Genomic DNA, 16,812 nt, shown 5'->3' with positions numbered 1-16,812 from the left:
CGTGGGTTGGGGCTTTATCTTGATGAAAAATTTATGCATTGGAATGTAAATCACAAGCAAAATCTAGCAGCTCACTTTCTAATAAATCATTGTAGATTTCCACGTTCATTTTGCTACTTTTGTATTCCAACTTCTTCTAAGGGGTCTACCAATTAGGAATGACGTGATGTTAAAATGAAATAAAACACTCAGTTTGAACTAAATGGGCTCTGTTTTTTTTATTTTGTTATCTAGAAAAGTTTGTTCATTTATAATTTTAACAAAATGTCGTTCAAATGACCACCCACAACCACAAACGGCTCCGATTGTATATCTCTACCCGTTTACGCAAATTTTCGATGACCCAGTGCAGCGTTTTGAGCTCCGCCAGATTTGCTGGGGATGCAATTGCGTTTCCTCAACAACACGAGGATTTGACTCACCCCAATAGTGACAATTTTGTTTGGTGACGAAGTCATTAAGCCAGAAATGAGCCTCAATGTCGTCGACGTAGTCTATGAAGAACCTCTTGATGTACCTGGGAAGTGGTTCCGCTTCAAGCAGACGAGGAGTTTCGACAGAACTGCAGGGGTAGTTTCAACAGAAACTGCTTGGAGAGGAGCTCGTTATGTTCCTTAACCGGAAGCTTACAGGCCTCGCTGTGTAAGTGTTCGAATGGACACATCAAGAGGCATCCCGTGATAGTCCGGAATACAATGTTCTGACATGTCTGAAGCTTCTTCGTCTGCGTTGCACTACATCCAGGCGACTATATCGATGCGACGTAGTTCAAGACCGCCCGGCCGATTGCCTTGTATGTTGCCAACTTTTTCTTGTCTTTTCCCCATGTGAAGGAGTACAGGCTGTCAAAAGTTACACCTAACATCTTAGGGTTATTGACCATCGGAATTGTGATGCCATCGACTATAATGTTTAGATCCTGTATTCCTTCATCCAGTTAGTGAATATGGTCGCTGAGGATTTACTACGGGAGAGTGTTAAGCTCCTCTCAGCGAAGCGAGAAAGGTCGGAATGACAGACCTTTGAACGCATGCCATTGATTTTATTGCCAGACGTCAATATCGTGCAATCATGAGCGTACGGAGTGATGGAAATTTCCTGTAGTGGTTTGGGGAGTTTCGATATGTATAAATTAATCAGTAACAAATGCTTTTGATAAGTCCAACGCTACGAGGATCGTCCTCCTTTTTTTGTTTCTGGTTTCTGCTAGGCTTAGGTGGTGAAAAGAATGTCCGAAGTAGGTGCTTTCGATAAATTCTGTGAAACCGAACTAGTTAGTTTTATTAAAGTTAATGAAGGTACGGCTGTCCACAGAAATAAAGTGGGGAGGTTGCTAGATCGAGATATATATGGGCAGATGGTCTGATGCGAAGGTTAGCATAGGTCGCCAGGTTATGCTGTTAATCAAACCACAGCTAGCGATGGTAATAGGGGGCGAGCTATTACAGCTACCCATAATTCTGGTGGGGGTTTCGTCATTCATTGTGCAGAATGTCGAATCGTTTGACCGGAAGGAGTGCCAAAGATCGTGGTGCACGTTAATGTCGCCAAGCGCCATACGGTTCTCACCACGTAGCAGCGTACCTATATTCGGGTGGTATCCTGTGGGGCAACAAATAAGAGGGAGGATGTATATATTAAATATCTCGAGCTCGACATCGCCTGACCGCATGGCTATTCCCTGACATCCAAGGGTAGTATCCCTGCGGTCGATGTCGCCCTCGATGAGACGATATTGCACAGTGTTGTGCAGTATGAAGGCTAGACCTCCACCATTATCTCGCTTGCGATTCTTTGGTCAGATTGAGAGTCATGCTGCCTGTTTGAGCTCCAGAGGACCATAGAGGTCCTTTGTTTGTACGGCTGTTGAGGCTGGTGTCGCAATAGTGCGTTGCCATCATGGCGCCACATAGCTCGTGGTCTACTCCCTGTGGTTCTTAAGGCCTGAACAGGTCTTAAGATGGCTCCATGCATTGCACGTGTTGCACCTAAACGCAGCAGAAAAATTCCTAAGGGCCCAATGCCAGCTCGGGTCAAGAGGATGTGGAGCAACCCTGCTGGTAGGAGTTGCTCCAGTGAAAACAATCTTAACCTAAAACTCACCGATTCAAACGGCATTAGATTTCTTGACCTCATATTAAATTAGGTTTAAAAAAATTTACCTTTTTATAACTTGTCAGCAGTTTATATAGTAACATGAAAAATGTTATCTGTAACTTTACTAATTTTTTTGTGTTTACTTTTGTTGTTCATGTTTTTTTTTTTATAAATAAATAAAGATTATTTCATAAAAAATAAATGTGAAAGTCGAGGTCTCTTAATTGAAAGCAGCGAAATGTAAGTAGATTTTAAGGGCGAAAACTATGGAAAATATCGATAGTATTTTTTAAACTATCGAGTGATCGGACTATAGATAGTAATGCAGCTTTATGACATACATATGTTCAGGATAACTCAACGTTTAAGATGAGTGTGAAAAAATTAGATAGATCGAAATCTACACACGTTTTTCTTTGACCCAGCATGGGACTCTATTCTTCGCCAACGCTTGTTTTGATTTTTTTGTCACCCTGAAGTTTATTTCATAATTTTATCTGGTTTAAGAATAATTACGTTCACTTAATAAAACATTTTTTTGCAGTTGTCTGGTAGACGCAGTGGCGTATTTACTAGCAGGCTGAGTAGGCTGAAGTCTAGGGTAGCATATTTCGCACAAAAATTTTAATTTTTAGTATAGAATTAAAAAAAAAACAAGAAAAAACGTTAACTTCGGTTGCACCGAAGCTATAATACCCTTCACAAATACAAAGGTCCCTTACATGAACTTGATTCCGAACGTTCAATTTGTATGGCAGCTATATGATATAGTGATCTGATCTGACCAATTTCTGCGGAGAATAATTTGTTGCCTTAAGCAAGAACTCGTGTCTAATTTCCTGAAGATACCTCGTCAAATAAAAAAATGTTCCATGCAAGCACTTTACTCCGATCGTTCAGTTACTTCTACAGATCGATAGCTTAAAAACTGAGGGACTAGTTTGTATATATACAGACAGACGGACAAACAGACAGACAGACAGACGGACATGGCTAAATCAACTCAGCTCATCATGCTGATCATTTATATATATATTTTATAGGGTCTCCGACGTTTCCTTCTGGGTGTTACAAACTTCGTGGTAAACTTAATATACCCTGTGCAGGGTATAAAAATTATTATATACCATACACACCAAATACGAGTTTCGAAAATTTTACAGAAATTCAGATATGTAACAAAACTGAAATATATGTAGTTCTACATATATACAGTGCGATTCGATATTATTCCTATATACCTATTCCTACGTTGCATCAAGGTATTGAGTTCAACAGAAAGTGAGATCGACAATAAAAACGAGATTTACGTCAGTTCCCACGACAGTTGGGTCTACGTTACCGGAACGGACCCAGATTTTTATCAGGCCAAGGACTGTCAACTCGGCATAGTTCTGTAACTACAACAACAACAAAACAAAAGAAAAGTAATTTGGGGTGATTGCCTCCTACAATTTTTTGAACTGTATTAATTTTAGCTTGGAATTTTATTGAGAGAAAATGTAATTTACATAATTGTGTACGTATCAAAATTTAGAGGCGGTAAAAGTTAATCCGTAAATCCACTATTGCACCATTTCTTCAGAAGCGGAGTGAAAAAAACTTGAAACGCTCATCTTATCATAGCCGGGGACAACCACGTTTTGAAAGAGGAAGTAGTAACCAAAATCTATTTATATTATAATAATAATAATAACCCAACGATTACCCTCCTCCCGCCCAACCGACGCGAGGGGCGCAATCCGCATACGTGCGAAATTAGCCGAGTCAGAAAAGGCAAGAGAGTTTTTTAAGTGTTGAGATCTAAAACTGCTCAGCTACAGAAACAAAAATTTCAACAGCTAAGATTTAAAGTTACAATGTAATAAATTGTTACATTTTCATGACCATGGTCTTAATATGAAGACTAAAATTAAGCTTAGGGTCCATATTAACTTTATGGTGTTTTATTACATAAGAAAAGTGGTGCACAGATCTACGGGAAAAGCACATCATCTTACATTTATTGAGATTCAATGGCAAATCATTTCTATCACACCATGCAACCAAATTGTTTAAGTCTTTTTGCAACAGACACCTTTCCTCAGTTGAATTGTATGATTTAAAAAGCTTTACGTCGTCAGCGTATAATAAAATTTTTGAGAATTCTATCACTGAAGAGATATCGTTAATAAACAACAAGAACAGAATCAGGCCAAGATGACTACCTTGCGGAACACCTGAAGAAACATTAATTGTATCTGAAGGTGTATACACAAATATAACTCGTTGTGTTCTATTATAAAGATAGGAAGATACCCATTGAAGGAATCTTGGCTGAAAACCCAGCAGATCAAGTTTATGTATGAGAATCGAGATATTTACTTTATCGAAAGCTTTGCTAAAGTCTGTGTATATAACATCCGTATGCTTATGTTCCTTAAAACCCAATGATACATAGTTTACAAATTCAAGTAAGTTTTTTATAGTCGAATTCCCTTTACGAAATCCATGCTGAGATGAGAAATCGAAAAGGTTATATGGTCAGTGATGATAGCTTCAAAAAGTTTAGGTATAACTAATAGTTTTGCGATACCTCTATAGTTTTCAATGTTGGATCTAAATCCACTTTTATGCAAAGGAATTATGAATGACTGTTTCCATATTGAAGGAAATACACCGTGTTTAAGAGAGGAATTAAATATCCTTGTCAAAGACAAGTAAATATATTTGGTACTATTTTTTAGGAAGCATGAGGGTATTATGTCTGGGCCTTAACTAAAAGATGGTTTTAACTTATTTAAATTAAGTAGGACGTCTTCTTCAGAAATAATTGGAGCGTTAATTAAAGTATTCGAACAAAGCACGTGCTGATAAGAAAGTTTTGGAAGAATTATTACAGTAGTTTGACTTGAAAAATTCTGCAAACATATTGGATATAATATCATTGTCACTTGAAATGATAGCTTTGTATTTCATCGCGGACGGAAATTTGGTTTATAATAATATTCGTTTGCAAAATGTGTAAATATGGTTACACTCATTATTTGTTTGCATCATTTTGTGTGCATAAGTCAAATTTAAGGAAAATTGTATTATGATACCAGGTATTTGTGCACTTTTTAATATGAAATAAATGTGTAGAAACAATTTAGTAAAGTGTTAGTGGACAAAAAAAATTATCAAAATAATTGTAAAATTCTTTATAAATCGAAAAAGTATAAACTTTAAATAGTTGAATCGGGTAAATTTTAGAATAGCATCCCCTGAATCGGGTATGTACGGATAGAGCAGGCTCTCCAGATTTAGAGAATATACACATATAGTTGCCGCTGACTTATGGTTTTTGAGATATTTGCATTTAAAGTTCAATAAATGCAATTATTTTAAGTGTGTGTTTCTTTGATTTATAATGAATTTTACACTTATATTTTTAACTTTTATATCCATTAACACTCTACTAATTCCTTTCTACACATTTGTTTTATATTAAATAGAGCAAAATTAACTTAAATTCAATATTTAACTTTTGTTTAAGTCTTTCGGGTAGAACTGCTTTTTGAGTTGGCAGCTTTCGGTCGTGCTTCGGAAAAAAAATAACCCTGAACGGTCTAACACCGGGATGTCCTCAGTTCTTTGGCGTTGAACTCTTTTTCCGTTGGCGGCCTTCGACCGCGCTTCAAAAAAATAACCCTGGTCGATCCAAAATAGGAATTTATCAAGAAAAAGGAAATTCTATAAGATTTTGCGTTACTCATCACACGATTATGAATTTTGCATTGACGGTATAGTGACTCACTTTATTTATTTATTTAAACGCCAGTCGGCAATATACATAGATATAATAAAGAATTCAAGTATTATACAAAAGTAGCTAGGGTATATTAGTGTAATATCTGGAAAATATTCAAATAATTGTAAGTTAATATGTAATTCAAACTTGATTTAGATGTAATTCAGACGAGCAGGTGTCTCTTGGTGTTTTCGGTAAAAGCAGCGTATGTTCCTCCATAGAAATCAATTTCACCTTGAAGTGAATTTACTAATTTAGCCAGTCTATTCTGAGGACCATGCATAACATACTTTTTCTTGGATTTCGATGTTTTTAGTAATCACCTCAGGGTAAGACCAGCAAGGGCGAGTTCAAAACTGTTTAGGATCTCATGAGCATCAGTGATGTTATTGACTAATTTGTAGAAAAAGCAGAGGTCAGCGACAGAATTTACGCTACACCCTTTCAACTTTATCGATTGTCGTGTTAGTGTAGGAAGTGAAGCCAGGATTCCGAAATACATACAACGTCGTACTGGTTAGCCGCTAATGCTGTTTGAAATGTTGAGAGTTTTGTACGCAGACCTCTGACGTTGCTCGTTGAGCGAACGAAAATTTCTTTTAACGATTCTTGGGACACCATGGATATATTTAATTGTGTTACTGTCATCAACACTCTTCACGATTGAATCAAGCTCTTGACGCAAATTTTTCAGATGAAGTTGTTGGGAGGGAGTTAGATCAGTCTTGAAAATAAAACCAGAGTTTTCGTCTGTTGGTCTGTATTTGATAATGGAAAGTGCATCGGCTGCTAAGCGGGTGGTAATGTGAAGAGGACGTGTACGTCCAGGTGTAGGACGACCCAGTCTACGTAACTTGAGTTCAGTGGCCTCATCCTTGAGACTGGGAGGCAAAGCTGTGACTAACTTTGTTCTGTCATCCTCTAAACGGTCCTTTCCAGCAGCTTTATCAGACTCAGGAATATTTAGGGCAATCACGTTGGTTTCACGGCGTTTTCGTTCCGACAGTTCAGTGAAAAAATCTTCCTGGCTGGTAGGCAGCCTCATATCTACGTTTAGTTTGTCTTCAACTGATGTAAGTTTGTTATCCAGGGCAGAACATTGATTTGATAGCGAGACGTTTTGTTCTGACAGTTTGCTTACCTCTTTTCTTAAGTCCTTGATTTCACTTAGAACTGATTTTTTTAGGTCCCTGAACTCACGTTCATAATTTGTTATAAAACGTTCATAGTGTCTCTTGAGTAAGGTTTCAATATCCTTTGACGGTGGCGGATCATCTGATGCATCCTCATCGGAATCCAATACATCACATGTCTTAACACTAATGTCACTTGCACATGAGTCACAGTTCCAAACTGTTTCTTTTTTCTTAATGCTGTTGGCGATGGATTTAAACTCATCGGATGAAAGGTTGGTGCACTTTGAGTGAAACCAACGTCGACAAGCCGCACATTGAATACTTGGCTGCGTTTTATCCCGGATTATGTCTGAGCAATAACCACAAATCTGTTGTGTTGTATTTACTTTTTTGGGTGGCATTTTGTAAGTACACGATACAGGAAAAAAGATATAATGTTTGTTATGCTTTTTATTATTACACCTCACAATATTACGTCGCACACACCTTTCTTTGTTGTAATTATGGTTCAATATCAAAATTTAATCGAACTTTTCTTTGTACATCCTCTATATATTTTCTTATAAGAATTATTATTTCCTTTAAAAGGAAACTTATATGAGGCATTTATTTAATATTCTTTCACTTTTATATATACGATTGATGTAATATTTTCAGATACGTTTTACTATGCACACTGCACATGTTTACAGCTACCTAACCAAAAAAAGAGTTGTTTGAAGGTAGGCATGACGACGTTACAGGATGTTGAGCTGTTGGTTTACTGAGGGCTATTCTTCTGATAACCTCATGAGGGATAGTATGTGGGTATTTGGATGAGTCCACTCTGAGAAACACATGAGTACACATTGCTAGGTCTTTGTAGAAGAATGTTTTCTCACGGTATTGGTGTGAAGTGGGAGCTGGTTTGATCTTCTAGACGTGAGTGTGAAATTTCTCGAAGACCCGTGCATAAAAATTTCGCTTCGTATTCGAAGTGTCGTTCCGTATATATATTTTGCTGGTGATACCTTTAAATTCTCTTTATAGCAGGTTCTTAACCCAAGTAAGACTGATGGCAGTACCTTCACCCATTGTGTTGTTTCGTGACAGATGATTTCTGCTTTAAAAGCGGCGCCATCTTTCTACGAGTCCGTTTGCTCTTGGGTGGTATGTTGTTGTGCGGATTCGTTTTCCACCAACTAGACGAGAGAGCTAATGAATTTCGGGCAACCAAAACGTACGATTTTTACCCGGCCAAGAACTGTCAATTCGGCAGATTTCTGCCGCTAAAACAACACCCAGCGCGAGTAGAGAACGTTGGCTGCTGTGTTTGCTGTAATGTCCTTAATAGGTACGGCTTCGGGCCATTTTGTGAATCTGTCGATTATCGTCATACAATACCTGTAACTTTGAGACTCGGGTAGAGCTCCGACTGGGTCCAAGTGAGCGTGTTCGATTATTTCATCTGGGAACGGGAATGAGGCTGGCGTTGTATGAACGTGGCGACCCATCTTTGACCGTTGGCAGGGAACACAGTCGCGTACCCACTCAGTGATGTCCCTATTCATAGAAGCCCAGATGTATCGTTGCGCAACTATCTTTACGGTGGCTCTTCAGCTAGGATGAGCGAGGTTATGCAATGTTTCAAAAACTTTACGTCGAAGTGATGTAGGTACGAATGGACGAACATTGTTCGTGGAGACGTTGCAATTGATTCCTTTTCCCCTTGACCATAGATTAGTGTTTGCAATACCAAAGAAGGATCATTGCATATCAGCAAACGCTGAAACTCTTCATCCGATGTTTGTGCTATTGAAAGTTCGTAAGGATCGATGCATCACATCGGAAAGTGTTGTCAATACGCGAAAACGCATATATTGTTATCGGAGCCTGTAATATATTGGATGATTGTTGTGAATTGGCTGATGAATCCCCATTCTCTAATTTATCAAGGCGAATGTTTATCGGACTGCTGGTGGAGAGCGAATACAAGTGGTTTGTGGTCAGTACGAACAACGAATTCTCACCCTCCGATCCAATGTAGAAAATATTTATGGCTTCGTAAATCGCAGTGAGTTCTCTATCACACGTGCTATAATTCTTTTGGGAAGGAGAAAGCTTTTTAGAATAGATTCCCAGTGGTTGCCATAAGTTATTCTTTTTCTGCCCGAGTACTGCTCCCATAGCCGTACTGGATGCGTCATCCGATCATGCGATGAATGCTTCTTTTGTCCACGGCCCTGGTCTTCTGTCGTTTTGCTTTGAATCTTTCAAAAGGTCATTAAGTGGCGGTTGTACATCGGCGGCGTTCTTTAGGTGACGTCTGTAGAAATTTATGGCGCCCACAAATCTTCTCAATCCGCGAATTGTCTTTAATTTTGGAAATTATTGGACATACACCCAGTCAGGGAGTGGTATTGAGCCACGCTCGGATATTTTATATCCCAGAAATTTGACGTTTGTTGTGCCTAAGACACATATGTCTACTTTGACACAAAGGCCGTATTGACCTAGCAGCTGAAATATCAAACGCAAATGTTGTTCGTGTTGTCGTTCACTGCTTGAGGCTATTAGGAGGTCGTCGATATCAAGGTCGGAAAGAACATCATTGTATGTAGTACATGACTGCATGTTTGGTTGATGTGCGTTTGGATGGAGTGCCCAAACACTCATGAAAGTTTTTAGAATTTGGACGAATTTACAATATTTAAGCTAACAGCGGTGATGGATGTGATTGAAGCGTTGGTGTATGAGCCTGAGCTGTAGGAATCGGAGCAGGGATCTGAGTAGCATCCCCGTTTTAGGGCCATGATGAGTCCGTATTGATGCAAGAGGTCTGCTCTGATTATTGTTTACTGCACCTCCGCAATAAAAAATATCCAATGTATTGATTGTCGGAGGCTTGTATGAGAGTGATATTTCTTCTGCCGTAAGTTTCTATCTTGCAGAGGCAGCCGGCACCCTGGTGGAGTATTGCAGGAGGAATAAGCTGCCCCTCATCATGGGCTGCGACGCGAATGCCCACCACACCGAATGGGGCAGCACGGACTGCAACACACGGGGTGAGTCTCTTATCGAGTTTATAGTCAGTAAGAATTTAAGTATAGCAAACGTGGGGTGCGAACCCACCTTTGTAACTAGTGTCAGAAGGGAGGTGCTTGACATCACGCTCAGTAACGAGTCTGAGGTAGGACTGATCTCACAATGGAGGGTATCATCGGAACCCTTAATGTCGGATCACCGTATCATAAGATTCGTGCTGGGGTTGGGGGTCAAGCAACTCCCTCCCAAAGGTATCCCTGGGAACACAGACTGGGCCGTTTTTAGGGAATCGCTTGCAACAAGAATTAGCAGTAGGGAGCAGCTGGATAGAAGCGCAACGGCTTCTGGATTGGAGAGCAGACTGTCTGCCCTAAATCAATCCATTATAGAAGCTTATCATAGCAGCTGCCCCCTAAAGACAACCGCCAAGGGCGGTAAATGCTCCTGGTGGTCTAGTAAACTCTCAGTACTAAGAAAAACGGTGCGCAAGCTATTCAATAAGGCTAAGCGCACCGGAAACTGGGAGGATTACAGATGCAGCCTAACTGCTTATAATAAGGAGATTAGGACCGCGAAATGGAAGAGCTTTAGGAAGTTCTGTGAGAGCGTCTCCTCAACCCCAGAGGCAGCTAGACTGCATAAGGGTCTGGCTAGAGGCAAGACGGACACAGCACTAGCGATTAAACGATCTGATGGGACCTATACGTCCAGCGCAGAAGAAAGAGCTACGGCTCTTCTACTAGCGCATTTCCCGGAGACGATTCAAGAAGACAAGATTCGACCTATGGTCGAACGAAGGCCGTCACGCTTGGACTGGACAGTCGCAAAACAGCTCTTCACTGCAGACTCCATCAAGTGGGCGCTGGCCTCCTTTGAAAAATATAAGTCACCGGGTGCGGATGGTATCCTTCCAGCTTTTCTGCAACAGGGGGAGCAGGTGCTACTGCCCCACCTTGTTCGGCTGATGAGGGATAGCCTAGCGCTGGCGTATATCCCAGAACCATGGCGCACCGCAAAGGTGATCTTCATACCCAAAGTAGGGAGGAAAGACTACTCATTGGCGAAATCGTTCAGGCCAATCAGTCTTACTTCCTTCCTACTCAAAAGTATGGAAAAGATCATAGACCACGAACTACGATCGAAGGTGCTGAAGGCTTCACCGCTTCATGAGAAGCAACATGCTTACAGAGCAGACAGGTCAACAAACACTGCTCTGTACCAGCTAACCTCAGAGATCCAGAATTCGTTAGATGGGGGCGAGGTGATGTTATGCGCCTTCCTCGACATAGAAGGTGCCTTTGACAACACGTCTCACGAGAGCGTGTCAAGAGCACTGGAGAAAAGGAGCGTGTCAGCACCAGTGCGCAGATGGATTACAGCCGTACTGCGCACTAAGGTGGCGAAAACCGCAGTAGGAGAAACTAAAATTCGTCTGGGAACAACAAGAGGCTGCCCACAGGGTGGAGTGCTATCCCCCCTACTTTGGAGCCTAGTTGTGGACGATCTCCTTGAGCGGCTGACTAGCAATGGAATCCGCTGTCAGGGATATGCGGATGACATTGTTATCTTAGCTAGGGGAAAATTTGCAGACATACTCTGCAATATCGTTCAGAGGGGATTGGGACTGGCAAAGGGATGGTGTAGTGGGGTTGGCTTAAGCATCAACCCCGCTAAAACTATAATCATTCCCTTCACCAGACGGAGGTCACTGCCGGGCCCCAGGAGTATATCCCTGGACGGCAGAGTGGTTGAGATGGCCAGCACGGTTAAGTACCTGGGCCTCACGCTGGATTCCACACTACGATGGAATCGGCATGTGAACCAGACCTTAACCAAAGCTACTAAAGCACTCATGGTGTGCAACCGACTTGCTGGAAAATCCTGGGGGTGCTCCCCAAGGACTATCAGGTGGATGTACACCATGATCGTGAGACCGATTATCACGTATGGAGCGGTATCGTGGGGTTCGAAAGCATCGCAGACTTCGGTAGGACTTAAACTGTCGAAGCTGCAAAGACTTGCCTGCATCTGCGCGTCGGGAGCAATGCGAATGTGTCCGACCGCAGCACTGGAAGTCATGCTAGAACTTTCACCGCTACACCTGGTAATCAAACAGACTGCCAAACGAACTCTGCTCCAAATGACAGCAGAGGGAGCTGGCAAAGGGAAGGTAATCTCATCCCAACAGATGAAAGAGCTAAGTGAGAAAATACCATTAGCCCTTCTCCCAAGAGATAGCATTACCAAAGTAGTAAACTTCAGCAGAAAGTTTCAAGTAACCCTTGGCAGCAAATCTGAGTGGAATGACTCTTCACTGGACCGGCTGCTAAGGGGTAGCACCATCAAGTGGTACACCGACGGGTAGAAAACGGAGGAGGGGATTGGTGCAGGGGTCGCTGGGCCAAGCACCAAACTCTCCATTTCCATGGGAAGTTTCCCTACCATTTTCCAAGCCGAGGTATATGCTATAAGTCGGTGTGTAGGGATAAACATCCAACGCAACTATCGCAATAAGAGTATTGCTATACTCAGCGATAGTCAGGCGGCACTAAGAGCGATCTCAGTCAGATCTCTTCTAGTGATGGAGTGTATAGAACGGCTGAACAGCCTATCTAAGCACAACCGAGTACACCTTATTTGGGTGCCTGGCCATAGGGGTATAGCTGGGAACGAACTAGCTGACGAGTTAGCCCGCTCTGCAGCCTCTACAAAAATGGTAGGGCCGGAACCATACATAGCGGTTGGTCCTGTTGTTTTACTGGTGGGAATATTATGGTGAGTTTGCTAACCAGGCTTCCAATTTGTTTGGTTAGGCTATCAAGTTTCTTTTGCATCGAGTTGTCAGAAACTTTCTTAATTGTCATTAGAAATCTGTCCGAGTCTCTTCGGATTTCTATCACTTTATTTGTCAACAGCGTAAGTTTGTCGTTGTCGACCACCCCTGAAGCGCTATCTGTACGAACTGGCAAGCAACTACGGCCTGGTACTTAATACAGTCGCATATTCTTTGCAGCTAAACCTGCGCCTCGTTTGTTGCAAACCACAGATGTACTTGTTTATTCCAAATTGATGGAACTTCCAGTTTCTCTAGTCTGTTGTTGTTGTAGCGGTAGAATTCTGGTTCCGGTTACGTAGTCCCGACTGTCATGGGAATGGTTCTCTAGTCTGTCGATGTATGAGACTAGCTGATATTGGGGTGGCGCGGTGATTGATTCAAAAACTCGTCCGTTGGAGCTCTATTGCATTGAGAGGTTTTAGTCGGACCTACTTGATTGGTTTGCATTTAAACAATGCTACTTTTCTAGATAATTCCGCTCTGCTTGATTGTCCTTCTTTTGGTGTAACTGCACTTTAGCCACGAATATAGATTATAATTAATTGTATGCTGTTTTACAAGGTAGCGACCAACTTTACTAAATACATAAATTTATTAATTTTTATTAAGAAACGATTAACATATAATGACACTTATAAATATAACTTATCTACTTGAGGGTATCTTCTCTTGATATGATAGAAAATATTTTACCCGTTGTAAATTTCCACGAATCTCGATGTTAAGAAAAGGGATTAATAATGACATATAAAATCGTGTTGCCTGATGTGATTAGTGTACTATGTCTTCAAAACGGTAATACCCTTTTTTATTTATTTTTATTCGTTTACTAAATATATTATTATTATATATATTATTCATCTCAACAACACAAAAAAGTAACAGTTTTGGATTTGAACCAAAGTTAAATATTGAATTTAAGTTAGTGGTCGGCTTAGAATACCGTTCCAGGGTTTCGGGAATAAATGGCTATAGGAGGATAAAAGAGGTCCTCCAAGATCAAGAATATATATAGATATAGACGCGGGAGACTTGTAGTTTTCGAGATATTTGCGTTTTAAGTTGAAAACTTAAACTATTTAAAGTACATATTTTTTCGATTTGAAATTAATTTTATACTTATATTTTTCACTTTGTGTGATATAACAAATACAATAATAAGTTTGCAAAATAGGAAATAACCAGTGTTACCATACTAAAGTATTTTGCAAACGAAGAAAAATAACATAAAAAGAAAGATGATACCCCAAATACAGGAACCAAAATCGTTGAAGGACAATAATAAATAGTTTAGTATTTTCCTATACTTGAGAAACCCAAGTGTTGGACCAACCAGGGTTATTTTTTATATAAAAGTGAAAAGTATAAGTGTAAAATTCATTTCAAATATTTCGAAAATTATAGGTTTCCCGCGGCTATATATATATAAGTTATATTTTTATTATATTTTACTGTTCCTTTATTCGGTAGCGACGGTGTTGTCGACTCCCCACGAACTATTTAAATAATAGTTATTTTTTTATTATCACTACTTTTACTATAAGTAGTTTGAATATTTATGTGCGTTGTGAGTGGTAGCGACGGTGTTGTCGACTACCCACTAACTATTTAAATAATGTTCCGATTATGCGATAGCGACGGTGTTGTCGAATACCACGGAATTATGTTATTTTAAATAAACACAAGTTGAGTTCCGTTTTAAAACTGTTTTATTAAAATTCATTTCTCTTATTTATAACCTACTATTACTATCGCCGCTACTGCCATTGACGCTGTTTTTCTAGGTTTCTGTCGGTCATTCAGAAATCCAAACTGCATAGGATGCAATTTTGGCAGTTCAAGAGACTGACTTAGTTAACTATTGTTAACTTATATATTCTTAATCTGGAGGACCTCCTCTATATGCCCGTTCTCATTTTATCCCCAAAATCCTGGGACGGTATTCTAAAGTATTTTGACATTTACAACAACAATTTGTTACTGTCAAAATAAATTAAATTGAAGAATGATTTAAATATTGAAATAAAGCTATTTTTGCAGCATCTAATATAAAAAAAAAATGTCTAGAAACGAATTATTCAAGTTTTAGTGGATATAAAAGTGAAAAATATAAGTGTATAATTCATTTTAAATAGCAAAAATACGTACTTTAAATAGTTGAAATTTTCAACATTAAACGTTAATATCTCGAAAACTATAAGTTTCCCGCATCTATATCTATATTTATTCTTAATATAATATAATATAACCCAACGATTACGCTCCTCCCGCCCAACCGACGCGAGGGTCGCAATCCGCATACGAACGGAATTAGCCGAGTCAGAAAAGGCAAGAGAGTTTTTTAAGTGTTGAGATCTAAAACTGCTCAGCTACAGAAACAAAAATTTCAACAGCTAAAATTTTTAGTTACAATATAATAAATTGTTACATTTTCATTTATTAAGAGAAAACAATAAAGTCTTTTAAATTTTGAAAAGTGAGTCAGATAAGTCAAATGTGCTGGAATGAGAATTAAAATCATGACATATACGGCGGAATGGCTTGTTTAGTTCAAAATTTGATCTACAGTATTTTAACAGTAAAGGTCTAAACTGCGTCGAAAAGTGAATCGGGATATTAAATTTAATTTCAGACAGGAGAAAAGAACTGCAAACTGTTCCATTCAAGATTTTCACTAAGAATATTATGCCAAGCATTTCCCTACGACTAGAAAGTGTAGGTAGATTAATAAGTTTTCAACGACTAGTGTATGGAGGTAGACTTACCCTAGAATCCCATCGGAAATGCGCTAAGACGAAAAGTAAAAATTGTTTTTGAACAGACTCTAACTTGTCAGAATGGATTTGGTAGTTAGGGTTCCATACAACAGAGCCATATTCCAATATAGGTATAGCTTACTAAAGTTGTATAAAGTGTTTTAGTAATATACGGATCTCTTAAATTATCACAACATAAACTTTCTAGAGAAAATTATTTACTAATCAAAAACCCAACGTTCATAATTATATAGTGTTTTTATACGGCTCACTGCGAAATAAATTTTTTCGACGCGCCAGAGTAGATTTTCTGTTATTGGCACAATTTTTAAGATTTTATGAAAATGTTATTGCTAAGATTGGGATATACTATCATGTACCAAATATATACTTCCAATTACCAAATTATCTAAAGGAACTCATATACATGAATAATAAGTACATACATTCCGAACACATAATCGATTCTTCAATATACTTATTTATAAAAGCAAAAGCAAAAGAGATTAGTTAATAAGAAAATTGTGTTAAAGCTTACCAATAGACGATAATCCATGGGAATCACTTATCTTTCCTACACTGGAGTTGACATTTTGAGAAATAGTTGGTTGCTGCATTAATTGGGAAGAAACCTGCGAAAGCGTTTGCTGACCCTGGCCTTGAGGTTGCTGATTAAGCATCATAACCATTAAAGACAAATAGTCTTCTGAAAACAAATAACCCACAAAGCAAGTAAAAATAAATAATATTACTACACCATAAATAATTTCACGCACATAATAGCTTTAAATAAACGAAACTTTCAACAAAATTTTAACCATCAATTACAAATATTTAACATTCAACTTCCCACAAACCTATTTATATTGCATAAGGTTGCCAAACTACTACAAAATAGCGATAACACATCTACAAATTGGAATAAGTTATCGCAGACACAGCACAGCGTGTTCCGTCCCTAGATCTTCAATATGTCAAAATGAAGTAGAGAAAATTCAAATTTTCAGCCCGAGCATGTATTTTTGGCCACGGTATAAGCAAGAATAATATACTATGTTCGCACCGAATTGAAATCCTCTTGAAAACACTTGTGGAACCAAAGTCGTTCTAATCGACATTGTGTGTTTTCGATGAGTTTTCATTAACAGTTCACACATCTATTTCTTTACATTTGTTATATACCCTACAAGA

General features: G+C 39.1%; 1 protein-coding gene and 1 long non-coding RNA gene across 4 annotated transcripts in view; both read right to left on the bottom strand.

Moving 5' to 3' along the window:
* The window catches only part of sxc (O-linked N-acetylglucosamine (GlcNAc) transferase sxc), a 171,312-nt gene extending 154,702 nt beyond the window's left edge, over positions 1 to 16,610 (bottom strand). Inside the window, exons 1-2 of one of the 3 annotated variants that reach the window (XM_036374824.2) lie at positions 16,479 to 16,610; positions 16,160 to 16,327 (exon numbers count right to left, since the gene is read on the bottom strand). In XM_036374824.2, coding sequence (XP_036230717.2) covers positions 16,160 to 16,310 — 151 coding nt within the window. In that variant the 5' untranslated portion in view covers positions 16,311 to 16,327; positions 16,479 to 16,610. Of the gene's footprint in view, positions 1 to 16,159; positions 16,328 to 16,397 lie in introns of all 3 variants that reach the window. The other 2 variants (XM_036374793.2, XM_036374752.2) reach the window with 2 other exon arrangements.
* Positions 15,265 to 16,120, bottom strand: LOC138857218 (uncharacterized). Its single transcript, XR_011396267.1, has 2 exons — positions 15,631 to 16,120; positions 15,265 to 15,571 (listed from the first exon to the last, which is right to left on the bottom strand). It is a non-coding gene; the product is annotated as an uncharacterized lncRNA (long non-coding RNA).
* Positions 16,611 to 16,812: the final 202 nt, after the last annotated feature.

This window comes from Bactrocera oleae, chromosome 4, assembly GCF_042242935.1.
Source record: "Bactrocera oleae isolate idBacOlea1 chromosome 4, idBacOlea1, whole genome shotgun sequence".
NCBI lineage: Eukaryota > Metazoa > Arthropoda > Insecta > Diptera > Tephritidae > Bactrocera > Bactrocera oleae.
The sequence above is the reverse complement of the archived record's forward strand: the minus strand, read 5'-3'. Positions and strand labels throughout refer to the sequence as shown.